At 49.8% G+C, this 19,115-nt stretch overlaps 2 protein-coding genes across 9 annotated transcripts in view; one reads left to right on the top strand and one right to left on the bottom strand.

Moving 5' to 3' along the window:
- AGAP1 (ArfGAP with GTPase domain, ankyrin repeat and PH domain 1) overlaps nucleotides 1-19,115 on the bottom strand; it is a 612,588-nt gene that overhangs the window by 172,418 nt on the left and 421,055 nt on the right. For all 8 annotated transcript variants that reach the window (XM_051999115.1, XM_051999116.1, XM_051999117.1 and 5 more), the window contains one exon: nucleotides 10,810-10,978. In XM_051999115.1, the coding sequence (XP_051855075.1) occupies nucleotides 10,810-10,978 (169 nt within the window). The remainder of the gene's footprint in view (nucleotides 1-10,809; nucleotides 10,979-19,115) is intronic.
- ASB18 (ankyrin repeat and SOCS box containing 18) overlaps nucleotides 1-19,115 on the top strand; it is a 413,251-nt gene that overhangs the window by 293,821 nt on the left and 100,315 nt on the right. The window lies entirely within an intron of this gene.

The raw sequence follows: 19,115 nt of genomic DNA, 5'->3' as shown, positions 1-19,115 counted from the left end.
AAATGACATCCGCAGAGACGGCGCGCGGATTCGGGGAAGTTCACAAGACCATTTCCAATGTTTGTCTTGCTAATTATCATTCCGGCTCAGCCACAGTATTTGCTAAGAGCTCTCGCTTATTGATCCCGGGCAATCTATCGAGCACGTTAATTAGCTGCATAGACTAATTTCAGGCACAAAAAAGGATTTTTTAAAAAAAGGATCAGAAAACTTGACTTTTCCCACCTCTGCTTCCAAGAGGGAAATTCTGAAAGAGAGGTTCTTGGGCCTTTTTGAGAGGTAGGGAGGGCAAGCTGCTCCAGAGAGCCATTTGGCAGGTGGGCGGCCCAGGCCGCCAGGGCCAGACCTGATGGACGCATGATCTCGCCCCATCCTTTTCCCAGACTTTCCCCCTCTAGCTTGGATTTTTGCTTTGGGGATACACAAGCTGAGCCCAGAACATAGTCAATGAACCAATGAAAGGTCCTTCTGATCTGATTTCTACCAGCCAGACCAACTTTACCTATGGCCTGCCATATGAGTCAATGTGGTCATGGCTGCCAGGAAGCCCAATGTGATCTGCGGTTGTACTAAGAGACTACGGCATGCAAGGCTCCTATACCTAGAACGTAGAACGTCATTCTTTTTTGGTCAAAATATCCTAGAAATGTCACGAGACTGAGCCATGCGAGAGGGACTGGCTTTCTTACACTCGGCTCCGGAGGGCACAACTAGGGCTGGGGGTGAACCGTGCAAAGATGCCAGGAAAACACTTCCTGAGGAGAAGAGGTGCCCACGGTGGGTGGGCTGCCCTGGGAGGCGGGAGCTGTCCCCTTGGAAGGTGCTTAAGTACGGAGCCGGCTTGCTGGGGATGATTGTGGTGGCAACTATTGCCCGGGAAGGGAAGTCTCTCCCTTACTCTGGGAGGGCCTCCCTCTGCCCACTTCTGCCACATTATCTGACGAATTAAATCATATTTGTGTGGCTCTTTGCTGCTGTTCAGTCATTCACCCAATTTGGGGTTTTCTTGGCAAAGTCTGTTATTTTGTCTCCAGCTCATTTTATAGATGAGGAAACTGAGGCAGACAGAGCAAAGTGACATATCCAGGGTCGCTCCATTAATAAGTGTCGGAGGCTGGATGTGAACTCAGGAAGAGGGGCCTTCCTGACACAGCACTCAGCACCCATATTTTCCACCCTGTTTACAACCCGATAAGCTCCCTGAAGTCAGGGCCGGCTTTTGTTTTGTCTTTATGACATAGTGGCTGACACAGAAGGAGTCTAATAAATGCTCGACTTATTGAATGGTTGATTATTTGCTCCTCAGCCACTTTATACTTTTTTTGCATTTGTGTAACGTCCACCCCCCTTCAAGGCCCAGCATGGATGCTACTTCTACAACCATTTGGCCAAAGCCCATTGATTGCTCCTTACAATGCCCAGAGAACCGATGAATGAACCAGCCAATGGGATCTTAGTTTCCATTACCGTGACATACTGGGGAGAAGCCAGGGTAAGTCTGCGGTCAGAAGGAACCGCCTCACAGAGCTGACCCCCCCAAAATGGGCTGCCCCTGCAGCAGAGGGGCTCCCCAGAGTTTACCAAGTATCTCATTTAAGCAGGACAACAATCCTCTTTACAAACGAGGAAAACACTACTTAGAAAACATGAAATGTCAAGAGATCTGAATCCTTTCTGAGCTCAACATTCATATTCAGCTAGCATGGTGCTTTGTATGCAGTAGGTGCTCAATAAATGCTTGTTGCCTGACTGACTGATGATGTGGTTTGCCATTTGCTCCATGTATGGATAGAAGACCCAGAGAAGAAGGGGGAAGGTCTTGTGTGTCTGATGTGGCCATTTTCTCTTCTAATCCAGCACATTAAGTCATTACAAAGTCCGTAAGGGCATGTACAACATTGGTGCAAAAGGACGGGGCCTTTTTGATTTTTGTTCACATGGGTTTCCTAAGCAAAGCCAAGAGTATTCTGACGTGTGTACAGAGCGGATAAGAAGCTTCTTTATAAAGACAGATTTCATCAGTCAACAAGCATTTATTAAATGCCTACTATATGCCACGCACTGAACAATGTCAAATCAATAATCCCCCTTTTTTGTAAAAGCCAAGGCCCCGTAAAAACATCAGCATTCTGCACCTGCTGAGGTTTGGTTTGCTGGGATCAATTTTCTTAAGTGAATGATCAGATTCAGGTTTTAAGTCCCTATAGTTATTTAAGTTACTTAAGTCCCTACACTTATCCAGTGGCTCCTTTCCCACAGTGTTGAGGTTCTTGAAGGAGAGAGCAGTTTTATGTGAATTTTTAAGACATCTGGACTATGGGTTGACAGCTCAATGATGAGGAACATTCTACGTCCAGTCCCCTTAGCGTGTGAGCTACCAGAAGCTGTTTGCTTTTGCATTCTAGCTCCTCCCATAGTGCTTTGCATACCGTAAAAGATGAATAAATGCTTTTTGGATGAAGAAATGCGTGACTATTTATCAAAGTGAGCATCCAAGGACGACCACACACAAAGGCTCAATTTTTAAATACTGATTTTCTTCGTGATCTTTCAGAAAGCAATGGAGCGGCTGCCGTGGGGGTGACCCAATTGGAACAAAGCTGGAATTACCCAGAAGGGGTGCGAATGATGTCAGAAAAAAAGGAAGGGCTTGGGAACGACCAGAAATGAAGAAGAATTGAGGGATGGCGTGCATAGTTGCATCAGAAAAATGGGGATCGTTGCATTTTTAGCCCTAGTGCCCAGCACACAGTAGATGCCTAATAAGTGCTTGTGGATTGGCTAATTAAGAAATAGTTTTATTCCAGAAGGAGATGGTGAGGGGAGAGCACAGGGTGACGAATATCTAGTTTGAAGTTAAAGGACCTAGGGCCAAATAGAGGCTCTGACACTTCCCTAATTCAGCCAGACACTAATCCAATTACACACAGTCTGGAAATCCAATTATATGCCCGGATAAGATTACATGCTACAGCCCCCTAAGAACTGTGGGACCTAGGCAGGAGACTGCAAGGGCCGGGGCCGGACCGGGGATGAGATAATTTCTCCCTCTGGGCTGGGCCTCGGTTGGCCTCTCAGGTCCCGTCCAGCTCGGTCATTTTTCGACACCGATAAATCACGGACCAGAGTCCAACCCACCACCGAGCGAGGGACCAATGGGGCCACTGGACTTTCAGTCAAAAACAGGAGCCCCTCAAAGGGCTTCCCTTCCACTGGGGGTGGACTCAACAGAGCGCTCTCTCCAGCACAAATAACTTAAAATCTCATTGATGCTCAATTTCCCAATCTCGTGCTTTCTGTGGAAATCAGTCACACGCTCTTATTAAAACAAAGCAAAGGCCCTTTTCATCTGACGCTAGAGAGCGCCGGCCCTCCGGACTGGGACGGGAGCTCGCTGGCCCTGCTGTCCAGCTCACGTCCAAAGGGAGCCCTCTCTCCTGGGGAGGCTGCAGGGCAGGTGTGTCCGTGACTCTTACTTTAAATGAAATCATAACCGGGAAGACGGCCATGACCACTTCTCCTGGCGCGCGACACTGAGCTTCTCAGGCATGGATCTCTCTGAGGGCCAAGGAGCCTTCCTGCTGCCACGGTATCGGCCCCGACTCGGGAGACAGGCCCAGGCTCTCCTCACCCCCCAGAGAGAAATGGAGCAGGAGGAGATCGGCCACGTGACTCCAGCCCCACAAGAGGCATCTTTATCGAGAGGATGCCAGCAGGAAAGAGGAACAGGAGGAATTCAGAGAAGTGGGGAGGACTCTGGGGGACTCACAATAGGGGCAGAAAGCAGAACCAAGGAAAAATCAGGAGTGAGCAAAGGGAAGGTGATGACAAGGCCTCCCGTGGTGCGAGTGCCTGAGCTAGCCCAGCCTGGCCCAGGGGCATCCTGCCCGAAAACGGTGGGCAGGGCCAAATCCATCCCGGCCTTGGGGATTTGGGGCTGGGTCTTCTCAAGTCTCATGCCATCTTGTCCCTTCCCCCCTTTTCTAAGAACTCCGACGAGCCCCAAGCCTGGAATGGGCTCCATTATTAGCGCCTTCTCATCTTTAAACTGCTGCTGACCCCCTCTAGCTCCCTTATTCACTTTACCTTTATGCTGTGTTATTTAATATATATACAGTCTTGGACTGTAAGCTTCTTGTTTCATTCTTTACGCATGAAGCATTCGTATCTACTAACACATGGTAGGTGCTTAATAAATACCTGATATTTTATTGGTTATTGATTATGGGCAGGGAATTGGAGTCTAATAATAAAGGTGGACAAACAAAACGGGTAAAATACTTCAACAAAATCAAATAATACACCTCTGATGTCGGACTCCAATTTCCCACCCACAGTACTTTGCACCATGTATGTATATATGTATGTACCTATGTATGTATGTCTATTGTCTATCTATCTACCATCTATCTATCTAGCTATCTATCCATCCATCCATCTATCTATCTCTATTGTCTATCTAAACATTCATCTATCCATCCATCCATCCATCACTGTCTATCTATCCATCTATCACTTCATTTATCTATCCATCCATGTATCACCATAATTATTTATCCATGCATCCATCACTATATCTATCTATCCATTCATCTATCACTCCATTTATCTATTCATGCATCTATCATTATAACTATCTATCATCTATCATTATATCTATTTATCTATCTATCCATCCATCACTTCATTTATCTATCCATGCCTCTATCATTATAACTATCTATCAATCCATCTATCACTATATCTATTTATCTATCCATCCATCTATCACTATAACTATCCATCCATTTATCACTATATCTATCCATCCATCCATCCATCACTCCATTTATCTATCCATCCATGTATCACTATAACTATTTATTTATCCATGTATCACTATATCTATTTATCCATCCATCAATCTATCACTTCATTTATCTATCCATGCAGCTATCATTAGAACTATCTATCACTATATCTATTTATCTATCAATCCATCTATCACTATATCTATTTATCAATCTATCACTATATCTATCCATCCATCCATCTATCACTATAACTATCTATCAACCCACCCATCACTCTATCTATCCATCCATCCATCTATCACTATAACTATCTATCCATCACTCTATCTATCTATATATCCATCCATCCACCACTCCATTTATTTAGCCATCTATCATTATAACTATTTATCCATCCATCACTATAACTATCTATCCATCCATCCATCACTCTATCTATCCATCTTTCTATCACTCCATTTATCTATCCATCCATCCATCATTGTAACTATCCATTCATCACTCTATCTATCTATCCATCCATCCATCCATCCACCATTCCATTTATCTATCCATCTATCATTATGACTATTTATCCATCCATCACTATAACTATGTATCCAGCCATCACTCTATCTATCTATCCATCCACCTATCACTCCATTTATCTATCCATCCATTATCACTATAACTATCCATCCATCCATCCATCCATCCACCCATCACTATATCTATTCACCATCCATCCATCACTCTATCTATCATCCATCTATCACTATATCTATTTATCTATCAATCCATCCATCAATCTCTCTATCTATCCATCCATCCATCCATCCATCTATCACTCCATTTATCTATCCATGCATCTATCATGATAACCATCTATCCATCTATCACTATATCTATTTATCTATCAATCTATCCACCACTCTACCTATCTATCCATCCATCCATCCATCACTCCATTTATCTATCCATCCATCCATCACTATAACTATCCATCCATCACTCTATCTGTCTATCTATCCATCCATCCACCATTCCATTTATCTATCATTATAACTATTTATCCATCCATCACTATAACTATCTATGTATCCAGCCATCGCTATATCTATCTATCCATCCACCTATCACTCCATTTATCTATCTATCCATCCATCCATCCATCACTATATCTATTCATCTATCCATCCATCACTCTATTTATCTATCATCCATCTATCACTATATCTATTTATCTATCAATCCATCCATCACTCTATCTATCCATTCAGCCATCCATCACTCCATTTATCTATCCATGCATCTGTCATAACTATCTATCCATCTATCACTATATCTATTTATCTATCAATCCATCCATCCCTCTATCTATACATCCATCTATCACTCCATTTATCAATTCATCCATCTATCACTATAACTACCCATCCATCCATCCATCACTATGTCCATCCATCCCTCTATTTATCTAGCCATCCATCCATCACTATATCTATTTCTTTATCAATCCATCCATCAATCTTATCTATCTATCTATCTACCTATCTATCCATCCATCCATCACTCCATTTATCTATCCATGCATCTATCATGATAATTATCTATCCATCTATCACTACATCTATTTCTCTATCAATCCATCCATCATTCTATCTATCTATCCATCCATCCATCACTCCATTTATCTATCCCTGCATCTATCATGATAACTATCTATCCATCTATCACTATATCTATTTCTCTATCAATCCATCCATCACTCTATCTATCTATCTACCTATCTACCTATCCATCCATCATTCCATTTGTCTATCCATGCATCTATCATGATAACTATCTATCCATCTATCACTATATCTATTTCTCTATCAATCCATCCATCACTCTACCTATCTATCCATCCATCCTTCACTCCATTTATCTATCAATGCATCTATCATGATAACTATCTATCCATCTATCACTATATCTATTTCTCTATCAATCCATCCATCACTCTATCTATCTACCTACCTATCTATCCATCCATCCCTCCATTTATCTATCCCTGCATCTATCATGATAACTATCTATCCATCTATCACTATATCTATTTCTCTATCAATCCATCCATCACTCTACCTATCTATCCATCCATCCATCCATCTATCACTCCATTTATCTATCCATGCATCTATCACTATAACTATCCATCTATCACTATATCCATCCATCCATCCATCCCTTTATTTATCTGTCCATCCATTCATCACTTTATCTATTTATCTACCAATCCATGCATCACTCTATCTATCTATCCATCCATCACTATATCTATTTATCTATCAATCCATCCATCACTCTTTCTGTCTATCTATCTACCTATCTATCCATCCATCCATCTATTACTCCATTTATCTATCCATGCATCTATCATGATAACTATCTATCCATCTATCACTATATCTATTTATCTATCAATCCATCCATCACTCTACCTATCTATCCATCCATCCATCCATCCATCACTCCATTTGTCTATCCATGCATCTATCATTATAACTATCTATCTATCCATCTATCACTATATCTATTTATCTATCAATCCATCCATCATTCTACCTATCCATCCATCACTCCATCTATCTATCATTATAACTATCCATCACTATATCTATGTATCTATCTATCCATCCATCACTCCATCCATCTATCCATCCATCACTATAGCTATCCATCCATCCATCTATCACTATAGCTATCTATCTATCCATCCATCACTCCATTTGTCTATCCATGAATCTATCATTATAACTCTTTATCTATCTATCCATCTATCACTATATCTGTCTATCACTACATCTATCTGTCTGTCTATCTATCTATCCATCCACCCATCCATCACTATATCTATCTATCCATCCATCCTTCACTCCATTTATCTATTCATCCATCTATCATTCTATCTATCTATCTATCATTCGATTTCTCTATCCATGCATCTATCATTATAACTATTTATCTGTCTATCCATCTATCACTATATCTACCTATCACTACATCTATCTGCCTGCCTGTGTGTCTATCTATATATCCATCCATCCATCTATCACTATATCTGTCTATCCTTCCATCCATCACTCAATTTATCTGTCCATCTATCACTATATGTATCCATCTATCCATCTATCCATCCACCCATTGTCATCTTTCTCTCTGGCTCGGTCTGTCTGTCTCTCTCCATCTCTTAACACAGATCCATCTGGAAGGCTCAGTGAATAGCAGACTTTAGGACACATTCACATGAAAATGTACGCGATACAAAACTTAAAGGCCACCAAGGAGCTCCAGAACTCTTTTCCTCGACCCAAAGGCCATGAGTCTGAGGGAGGAAGCTTCTAAAGTTTCCCTCTCAGTCAGGATGCAGGATGACTAAGCCTGCGGCAAGACTCAGAAGCCACTGACTTCAAAGACTGCTTGGCTCCCAAAAAAGCTGCGGATCTTCTCCGGGAGAAGGTCCAGGGCCTTCTGGATCGCTAGGAATGAAAAGTGGCTCTTTTGTTGCGTGCCCAGCTTACATAAAGTCAGGGTGGATGAGGGGCAGAGTGTTGGGCTTGGAATCAAGGAGGCCTGTGTTCAAAACCGGGGGCATCAGGCACTAATTAGAGCAGAGTATCCGGGCAGGGGGCATCAGGTAGCCCCTCAGGTGGCCCCTGGGAAAAGCCGGAGGCCGGCCCCAAGCCTTTGCTAAGCACATGAGCAGTGGCTTCTCCCGGGAGGTTCCGGGAGTAGCCATCACTCTTGCTTGGGAGTGGAAGACTTTAATTACTGTAATGAGACAAAGCTGAGGAGAGGAGGGGATCTGGGGACAGGGAAGCTGCAGGTCACAACGGGTTCCAGAAGCCTCGCCTTACCCAGCTCATCCATCCCTCCATCTGCTGTTACAGAGAAGCAGGAGGACACTCAAGGTCTTCTGGGCAGAACGGCCAAGCTTGGTCTCCCTTAGAGACAAGGACCATTGGCTGGCTCGCCTTTGGGAGGCTCCCCCCGCACACTGGACACTCCCACCCATGGCACAGGGAACATCAGTCCAGGGGCCAGTGGTTCAGGTTTGTTTTTGTTTTTTTTAAAGGACAGCCCCGAGGGCCAAGCAACAAGAGCACGCAGGTAGGAAGTAGCAGAACTGGATTCGAACCCGGGGCCTCCGACTCCAAATTCAGTCTTCTGTTTCACGGGACCTCCGTGCCTCTCACCCAGGATGGTAACTCTCCGTTGCTTACTTAAGCAATATCTTTGGTCCCGGCTCTGCAAGGCGCTGTCTTAACCGTGTCACTAATCTCTGTAAACCTCAGTTTCCTATGATGGAAGATGAGCTAGTTGTAGTTTACCTCAAGGCTCCCTTCCCACTCTAAATCTCAGTGACCAACTTTTAAGTGATTTTAATAAAATACTCTAAAAAAGCATGACTGATGGGCTCAGGGGCTCCATTCTTTATTCTTATGGGGCTCAGAGACCCCCAACTGCCGTCCAAGTAGCTGACGACCCCAGTCCAGTTTTCAGTCACTGGACTGACCCTGGAGAAGGGGAGAAGGGAACCACCCAGGGCGGGCGGGGTGGGGGTGGAGGGCCAGCTGGCGGCCAATCAGATTTTTACAAATTAAGAGAATTTGTGGCTGGAGCTCGCAGGTGATTAGAGCCCCTGCTGGTGATTAGCCAAGCCTCACTGCTGCCTGCTTATGGCCAACTGGAAGCTCCAGGTAAGATGGGATCGCCCACGGGCCTGTTTCTGTATAATTACAATAAAAAAGTTTTGCAGGTGGGGAAGGGACCGGGAAGGGAAGCTTTTCTGGGGCTTCCCTCCCTCCCCATAGGGGCAAAGGGCTAAGAGGTCACTTAAAGCAGCCGTACCTCTCCGTGGTGGGCTGCTGAATCCTAGTGCGGCGTCAAAGGGGGCGGGGCCCTTCTAGTGGCCCCGGGAGGAGGAGGAAGGGCCACAAGCCACACTGGCCCCCTCCCCCTCACCCGTCCCGCTGGCTCTGGCCCACCCCCACCAACGTGGGGGCCCCAGAGAACAGCGATTCCTTGTCTCAAGGCAACGTCAAACAAGCTTTCTCACAGCATCCTCGAGCGGGCGCTGGGGAGGGGATCGGCCCCCGATCACGCCGTCCCTGCGGGACGCCGAGGGCCCTGCACTTCCGGGCAATTCTGTCGGGTGTCTGTCCCTCTCATTCACCTGGGGAGAAGGTCCCCAAGTCCACACCGGCTCCACTATTCTGTCCTCTGTCAGGTAGCTATCTCAACATCTGCTGGGTATCTGTCCCACTCACTTACCAAAGGACAGGGGAGACCCTCCTTCGCTCCCCGAGTCACCCTGACTCCGCTGTCCCTGCCTGAGGAAAGTCGAGCTGACTGACTCGCGCTAAGACAGTTCCCACAGTACTGAGTCTTGATGTCAGCTGGCTGGCCAGCCCCTGGCTGAGGAGTGTGAGTGAGTGTCTGTGTGTGAGTGAGAGTGAGTGTGTCTGTGTGAGTGTGTGTGAATGTGTGTGAGTATGCACACCTGTTTGTGAGTGTGAGTGTGAGTGTGCACGCACATTTCCTTCAAAGACAGGCGGGCTGACCGGATGTCGAAGGGGCTTCTTGGTCCCTGAGGGCTCCCAGATGCCCCTCGGTTGAGCTTCGGGACGCATTTCAGGTCCTCCCCACGATCCCAGCCCCACAGAGCCTCGCAAGCTGCCGCACCTTTCAGATGCCCCCTTTCCCTCTCCCCGGCCCCTCTTCCCCCTCTTCCTCCCTTCCCCCCCTGCTGGCGGCCGGGCAGGGAGGTCTGACTAGGCGTGACTTCCGGGCACTGCTGTGGGTCCAACCTGGTTTCCGCAGCTCACACAGAGATGGGCACCAGACCCGGCGAGCGGCCCCAGGGGCACTCAGCTGACCCGGGAGCCGGCCCCCGAGCCGCAGAGCGCAGGCCCCGTCCCCCCGGCTCCCAAACACAGACACGGACCCGCGGCACGCCCCGGGCTGGGGCTCCCGGGCACAGGCCCCTTACCGGAATTGGGCGAGATGTGCAAGCTGCTCATGTCCTTGGCCAGGCCGTTGGTCTTGGGGCTGGAGATGGGGGCGCAGGCTGACGTGGCGCGCGGGGGCCTCTTCCCTGGCACTTTCACAGTGGTTCTCAGGAGGTCGATCTCCTTCCCGTGGACATTCTGCATGTAATCCTGCCCGGAGACACAAACACAAGACACGGTCCCAAAACTACTCAAAAAGAAGCCGTTCTCGTCCTTTTTAGGGATGAGGGAGCTGGGGCCGAGGGGGCCAGGGCGGGGGAGGGGGCTCCGTGATAACGAAATGGCCGGTGGGGAGCACAGTGACCACCTCAGACTTTACTGATGAAGAGACGAGGATCGGAGGAGGGGGTGACGGGAGAGACCGGGGCCTCAGCCTCCAGATGCCTCCCCTTCCAACCGGGTCACCCTCCATCCTAGACCTAGTGCCCTTGGGCGCCAGATGCAACGATTAAACCCATTTCATGAACAAAGAAACTGAGGATCAGAGACTCATTGCCCTTGCTCAGATTACTCCCATTTCACATATAAAGAAACTAATGATCAGAGACCCTTGCTCAGGTTACACCCATTTCACATACAAAGAAACCGATGATCAGAGTCATTTGCCCTTGCAGAGATGCCTGATGAGTAGATGAACGGACAGTAATAGGGCCTGGAAAGGAACATGTGACTTGATATTTAAGGGGCGGGGGCACAGAAGACTATACGTGGGAGTCAGAAAGGGCCGGTTTTGAATCTCCCTCAGACGCTTCTCAGCTAGAGAATTCTGGGGAAGCCGGCCCTCCTGGGCCTCAGTCTCCTCATCTGCCAGAGGGGTGATTATCTCTGGGCTACGAATCCTATCCTAGACGTAGGACATGTTATTTATATGCCGTGAGCCTCGACTTTCTCATCTTGGGGATGGGCACAATCCCACTTCCTTAGGTGGCTGGCAAGGGCGAGGGCTGGGATGCAGGAAGTCAGGCCGGGGCGGGGGGCAGAGCCGGGGGAGCAAGCGCCGACCAAGCCGCTCACCCTTGGCGCTGGCCACTGGCCCCCTCACGCACACAAGGGGGCGTCTTGTCCCGAGACCCCCAAGAGCGGCCCTCGTTTCAGGGATCGGGGACAAGGTCCTCCATAAACACTGGCTAATCTAACGGCTCCGCGGAGCACAAGTGAGGGTCTGGCTGCCCAGAGCGGCTTCACTCTGAGGTTTCTCAGTGAAGGAAGAACAGAAACCGCCAGGACCAGACAGAGGAGACTGAGGGGGAGAGAGGGCCGAGGGGGGGAAGAGGGCCGGGGGTGTCGAGGAGGGCCAAGGGCCAAGGGGGATTGAGACAGGAGGCTGACTCGGCTGAGCCAGAGTGAGCGAGGGCCGCAGGGAGCCGGACGCCTCGCCCTCGGACGGAGGCCGGCCGCCTCGGGGAGACTCCTGGGCACCGGGCGTTAGGGAACTCCCCGGCGGGAAATCCGGTCTCAGGTGGGCTCTGACCCCACGTGCCCCTGAGCCCCAGGCTCCACCTCCAAATGGCCCGCGGGCTCTTCCCGCCTCCTTGCATTTATGTGGGGGAGCGCTCGCCCCTCGGGGGCTCCCTTCTCATCAGGGCGCGGCTGCTCCGTGACCCCCTTCCCAAGAAGGAGGTGGGGAGCAAAGGTCCGAGGCGCGATTCAGGCTCTGCCCTCTTGTTTCCCGGATGAGCTGGGGGCTCCCGGGCCTCGGTTTTCTCGAGCAGAAGGGGACGGCTGGTCTTCGTGGCTTCTGACGTCCCTTCAGCGATCAGATGCACCGATCTTTCCAGGCTGTTCCAATGCATCATTCAGAGACTTTTCTTTCTTCCTTTTACTGGCTCTTGTGGTTCAGACACAGCCAAGGGAAGACCACCAAGGGCTGGGATAAAGAGCCGCGGCTGCCCCGGCACTCAGACCCCACCCACCTGGGACAGCCCACGACAGCCCGGTACCGCTGATCTAGAACACCGCACGTGCGCCATCCTGGAGAAGTCTCCATTTCCCGGGCCTCCTTTTGCCCCCCTGTACAAGGGGCGCTTGGCCCCTTGCGTCTCGGGGGATCCTGATTTACTGAGTTTAGTAAAGGCCCGTCGGGACCTAAAGGAGGGAGCTGGGGGCCTCCCGTAGGCCTTGCTCTTGCTCTCAGGTGGGCTCGTGGCCTCCCCCTCAGGCCTCCCGGAGGCCGGCCTCTCCCCTCCCGTCCGGGTCTCGCTCTTGCTCTCAGGCGGGCTCGCGGCCTCCTCCCCAGGCCTCCCTAAGGCCTCCTGCTCCGAGAAGCCCCATCTCTCCGTAATGGCTGCGCTCGCTTCCCGGTGCCGTCTCCTCCTCCTTCCACAAGAGCTGTTCCTTAGGAAATATCAACTTAGCTATAACTTTCTTCCTTAATGCCAATTCTTAACAAATTAAAAGACAATAACAGGGGTGTAATTGAGCATTTATTGCTTATGGGCTCGGAGATGAGGCTAATCAAAGAGTGACTAAATCCTCAGCATGGTTTCTTTTAATAGACAGGCGAGTTTTAATATACAATAACTACAATATTTTACTTAAATCCGTTGTCGAGATGTACAAAGTGTCGGCTCGTGTCGAGGCCCGAGGGGCCGCCCTCGCTCCTGACCCTCTCGAGGTTTCGAGGATCCGCTTCCTGCCTTCATGAATATAGATTCGGGGGGAAGACACCTCGAAGGCCGTTTAGTCCGATCCCCTCATTATACAGATGAGGAAACTGAGACCCAAGGGAAGTGACTAAGGAGCCGGAGGGGCCCCGAGAGGTCCGATTCTCCCATTTAGAGCGATGGACACTGGGCCCGGATGAGGAAGTCACTCGTGACAAAGTGGCCGAGCCGGGACCCTCGGAGCCAAAATGTCCGCTCCCTCCCCCCCAGAGCTGGATGCACCCTGCGGGTGGGGGGAGCTAAGGCTGGGCCCTCTTAGGTCTGGGGCTGCCTGAATGCTCCCGTTCCGCGGATCCTTTCTGCCGTTTCACCGCGGCGAGCAAACCCCGGGCCTTTTCTCAAGGGAAGAAGGCAGAAGACTAACTTGTTTTGCTTTAATTTGTTTTGTTTTTCTAAAAAGGAATCAAGGTTTTCCTTCTCGCTTCCAGCGACTGGGGACTTGAGGAATGAAAGGGAAAATCAGGACTGAAAAGGGAAAACCTCTCAGGAACGGGGACTTCAGAAGGCGCTTGGGGGCGGTTTGATCAGGGCTGAACAACAGACTGGAGTCTTGCTGTCATCTGGAATGTGTTGTGAGAAAGGCAGGCTGGGAGCTGGATTTTGATATGCAAATGGGCCCAACGCCGCCCTGGCTCACGCTGGCGGGAGAAAATGCTGATCGCAGGAAAAAGGGGGAAAGAGGCATCTAACAAGGCGTGAGGGTAATTCACAGCCAAGGACTTTTAAACAGCTCTTAACAAGTCCCCGGAGCCCACTCGACAGCGGGCCACCCCAGAAGCGCCATCTCCGGCCCCTCGACAGCTTGGAAAAGCCACCACCGAACGCCCATCTGCACTCGCTCCTCGGGTCGTCCGGCTCCTCATCTGGGATTTTGGGGGCTTGTTTGGAGAAAACAGGTGCCGGCGCCCGGGGATCCCCGTCGAGGTGCGTCTTTAACGAGGTAAACGGCAGCACCGCGGTCCCCTGCACCCCGCGCTCACACCTCCACCATCTCTTGTTTTCTGCATTTCGCTCCTAATTATGTTGCATCTATTGCCGTACACTTAATTAGCTGCATTAATGTGATTTCTTTTCACATAGTCAAGCAATTAAGAGCTATGATTGAGTTTCATTCAATTAGCCTCAACAAACATGCTAATTGATGTCCCAGATGCAAATGAGGTGCGATGAGAGAAACCTGCTAGCAATTGGAGTCGTGGCAGAGACCCACGGCTCCGCAGCTTGCTGACGGCAGCACCGCTTCCCAGGGCCACCACCTTCTGCGGGGGACGAGCCGTCAGGGCCTGCGCGTACCCGGCGGATCCCCGCGAGAAGCATTCTCGGCTCCGGGAGCTGCCGGCGGAACGGGAGCCGCCCGACGTGGCATCCCGGGGTCCGGCACAGACGGCGGCCAGAGGGGCGCGGACGTCACCGGCCGCCGACAAACGGGCCGGTCTCCAGATCACCGGCCTGTATGGCGGGAAGGGCGAACGCCCCCCGTGAGGCCGGGGGCCTCAGGCCAGCGAATCAGCAGCCGCCAGCCGCAGTCTCTGTGAACGGTTTGGTCCGGGGTGGGGGGTGGAGGGTCAAACCCAATCTCTCATCAGCGCAGGGAGCCCCTTCCCAGACTTCCGCCCAGAGAGCGCCCGTGGCACATGGGAAGCAGTCGTGCTCCTCCGGTCCCCCGAGGCCGGCGGCCACCAGCTGTGACCTGACGTCACATGCCTGACGTCGCCAGTGAGGAATGAGCCGGAACCGAGCCCGGGCTCGAACATGGGAGGTGGTTTATAACCCTGGTGGCTGATCGGACCCGAGCAGGGTCACTCCCGTTCCCTTGCTCAAGGCCATCGTGTGCTGGACTCTGAGGCTCCCGGCAAAGCTGTGAGCGCCCTCCCCCCCCCCTTCCCCCAACACAGCCTGGACCTTTCTGGAAGGAGCCAACTTGCTCACAGAGAGGGTCCTAGCCAGCATCTACCCGGGAAAGCGAAGCGGTCACTCACAGAGGCCTCCTGCCGGCCACAACTGGCACTCAGAGGGAGCTTGGAGTCCCAAGAAACAGAGGCAAAAAGCCTTTGGATTAGGGGGCCTTCACATCGGGGAAATGACCTTAGCCAAGGCACGGAGGTGGGAGGGGACACCACCCTGTGTGAGCTCGTGGCTCTATATTCCTAAACTCCAATGTATCTAGGATCCTAATATATTAGGGATAAATAATACTCAGAATCCCTAAAATTCCGAAAATTGGCAGCAGATTCTCTCCTTCCCTTTCCCTCCTTAGAATTTTTCAACAGACTTGTATGTAGTTACACGAAAATCCTTACCTTGATGCTGTTTGAAAGGCCTTTGGTAGGTTTAATAGAATTTCCTAGTTAATGACAAAAAATCTAGTCTGATCCTTTACTTAATAATATTTCATATATAGATGGAAGTTTAACATCATATCGGTGTATATATGCATAGAAGTGTACGTGTGTGCATACATGTATACATCAAATACACAAATGTGTATACATATACATATATATTTACATACACACATAGATAGATAGATATTAAGTTTAGGACCCTCGAGCTGATCTGGACAAAGGCCACTTGGATTCAGTAGGAAAAATATGACCCACAGGGTTAGGAATGATCAAGAACCATTTTCTGGAAACTTGGAGAAATGAAAAATCTTGCTTCCACAGAATGGGCCACTTTCCCTCCATTAAAGAAAGGGACAAAACAACCCCCACAGTCGGCCTCCGTGGACAGGCTGGACAGCGACTTATCCGCTAGCTCCAGTGGCCAAGTGGTTTCCTCCCTCAGTCGTGCTCTTTGGTTCTGACCTGTGGCAAACTTTTCCTTCGTGTCCAACCTGAATAGGAAGCCAATAATGGTAAGAGCCCACGTTTACATAGAGCCTACTGTGTGCCAGGAACCGTACCAAGCGCTTTACAAACATTATTTCATTGGATCCTCACGAGGAGTTAGGGAGGGGGAAGTGAAGTTCCCACAGGGGTCCAGATCGGCCCCCAGAGAAAAGGCTTTGGTTTCTGCCACACTTACACGACAAGCTTTCCCCTGCTGAGACTGAGGGACATTTACGCAAAGCCAAGTAAGCGGGATGTGGCCCGACAGGGTGGGCAGTGGCCGGTCGGAAGGGCCTGCCCGCACCGCCATCAAACCGCAAAAATAAGGGAAACTTTTAGAAAATCCTCCGCTCGAGTCCTTTCAAATGCCACAACCTTTAGAAGATAATTTCCACTCTTCTCCAAAGGGCCGCGGTCATAAGAGAAGGTTGACGTGGCAGCGGGCAGCTCCAGAATGAGATTAATGAAAGAGAGTGCATTAATTACATTATTCTCTGTTAAAACCACTTAAAATGCAAATGGCGGCACTGGCCAATGCAGGGAACGTACAGCGGCCTCCACCTCACGGCCACGGAGGGGTTCCACACAGCTAAGGCAGGGACACTGTGGTGAAAAACAGGAGGAAAAGGCCCAGAGGTGGACGCCGAAGGCGAGGGGTCAAAGCTGGCCTTCGGGCCTACTGACTGTGGGACTCGCGGGCCTTGCACTCCTACCTTGGGCGTCCGTGGACACCACTTCCCCCTGACTCTGCTCTTTCAGTGTGTTCGTGAACATGAAGGGGAAAAGTAAAAATCTATCTTTATTTTCCACTAAACTCCAATTAAAACTGAACATTTCCTCCAATTATTTAAAACTATCCTTCTGAGAAGAGGTCCAGAGGCATCCCAAAATTGACAGAGGAGACCATGACACTCCCTGCCCCTCCCCTACCCAAAGATTAACCAGCCCCGGTCTATAGGGCTAGGATCCTAGGAAATACATGTTAAATCATCTATAACCTGTAGCTAAATGGTATCTGTTTTGTTTTGTTTTTTTCTGCTGAGGCAATTGGGGTTAAGTGACTTGCCCAGGGTCACACAGCTAAGAAGTAGTTAAGTGTCTGAGGCCAGATTTGAACTCAGGTCCTCCTGACTTTAGGTCTGGCGCTCTATCCACTGAGCCACCCAGCTGCCCCCTGTCGGGTTTTTTTAAAGAGGAAAAAAGTATTTTCTAAGGAGAGGCCTGAGGTTTCAGTGACTTAAAGGGGAGACTTCCGATAGTATGGCAACGATATATCATTAAATTCAATGTTCAATAATAATAAAAGAGAAAACCGAGATGGCCAGAGTCATAAAAGCTCCAATTCATCAACAGCTCCCGAGGTTACAGAGCACTTTGCACAATTTACCTCATTTTATCATTACATCAACCAGAGGAGCTCAAGCCTGAATTCTATTTTTAGGAAAAGGAACTAGGGTCTCATAAGGAAAAAGACTTGTCCAAGCTCACACGGGTGAGCAGCTCAGCTGACACTCAGGCCACATCTCCGGACCCCGGGCAATGGCAAACACCAAGCCCCAGGGGCTGGCTCCTGTCCACGACCTAGCCGAAAGCCGGAAAATGGCGCCGGGACTCGTGAACGAGCCTTTCTGACTTTGTGCACTGTCCAACCCTGAATTAAACTGAATCCTCCCAGAAGGGAGATGGAGTCATTTGTAAGCCTCGCGTACGAGACCGGATCCCAAGGGCTGACGGCCAACATTCGTCTACGTGGAAAAGGACCAAGAGTGGGCTGCGACGGCCCCGGCTTTGGGCGGCAGCTCCGACGACGTTCTTTGCGGAGCGTGAGCTACGCCGCCCAGGCCGCCTGGGATGCTCCCGCTGTTCCCTGGACATCTCATCACCGTGACCTCCAAGGGGCCAGCAAAGTGATTTTTGATGCCCTGGGATTTATTTGGTCAGAGGGGCTTGAGTACAAGAAGGTTTTCAGTTGGGATTCAGACACGGTTGCACCAGGAGGGTTTTTCTGCTGACTGCCCGTGGGCCCAAGAGCTAGAAGAGTTCTTTCTGGTTCTTGCTGTTGTCCTTCTCCTCCTCCTCTTCCATCTCTTCCTTCCTTTTCCTCATTCTCTTCCCCTTCCTCTTCCTAGACTTTTGGGTATTTAGGACGTGGAGAAAAAGATGGCGGATCTTGGGTAAAGTCTTTGGTCGTGTCCTTGGAGGAACGGCCGAGCGACAAGCTTATCTGCTAACCTGGGGGTCGGGTACCGTGCTAGGTACGGGGAATATGAAAGGGATGTGCGTGGGAGCCCGAGAGCTGCAGGATCGGGAAGGATGGAAAAAGCAGCTCTCGAGCTCAATCTTGAGGAAAGTCGAGGATCCCAAAAAGTGGAAGTGAGAAAGCGCCTCCAGGTGGGAGGAGGGACGGCTACGTGCCATTGCCCTCAAATAGGAGTCCGGGTCTGGATTCCTGATACGATGTCGGGGCTTCTCTTTTTCAGAGGCGAGCTCATTATGAGGGAGAGCCCTGAAGGCTAAAGGCTGCCCCACTGCCGCCCTCCCCCCATCAGCGCACCCAGCTCTGAATCCCGACTTCCCATCTTTGTGTCTCCAAGCCAATTATTTAACTGCTCAGGGCCTTGGCTTTCTCATGTGCCAAACGAGAGGCCTGGACTAAAAGGGGCCTTCCGGGGCCCTCTGGGATCGCAATCCACATAACCCAATGATCCATGGTCCCCACATTAATTCATCTCCAAGGCCATTAATTGATCACCATTTCTCAGTCTTCCGACCGAGGGAGATAGTTGGAAGTCA

The sequence above is a fragment of the Antechinus flavipes genome, chromosome 4 (genome assembly GCF_016432865.1).
Source record: "Antechinus flavipes isolate AdamAnt ecotype Samford, QLD, Australia chromosome 4, AdamAnt_v2, whole genome shotgun sequence".
NCBI lineage: Eukaryota > Metazoa > Chordata > Mammalia > Dasyuromorphia > Dasyuridae > Antechinus > Antechinus flavipes.
The sequence above is the reverse complement of the archived record's forward strand: the minus strand, read 5'-3'. Positions and strand labels throughout refer to the sequence as shown.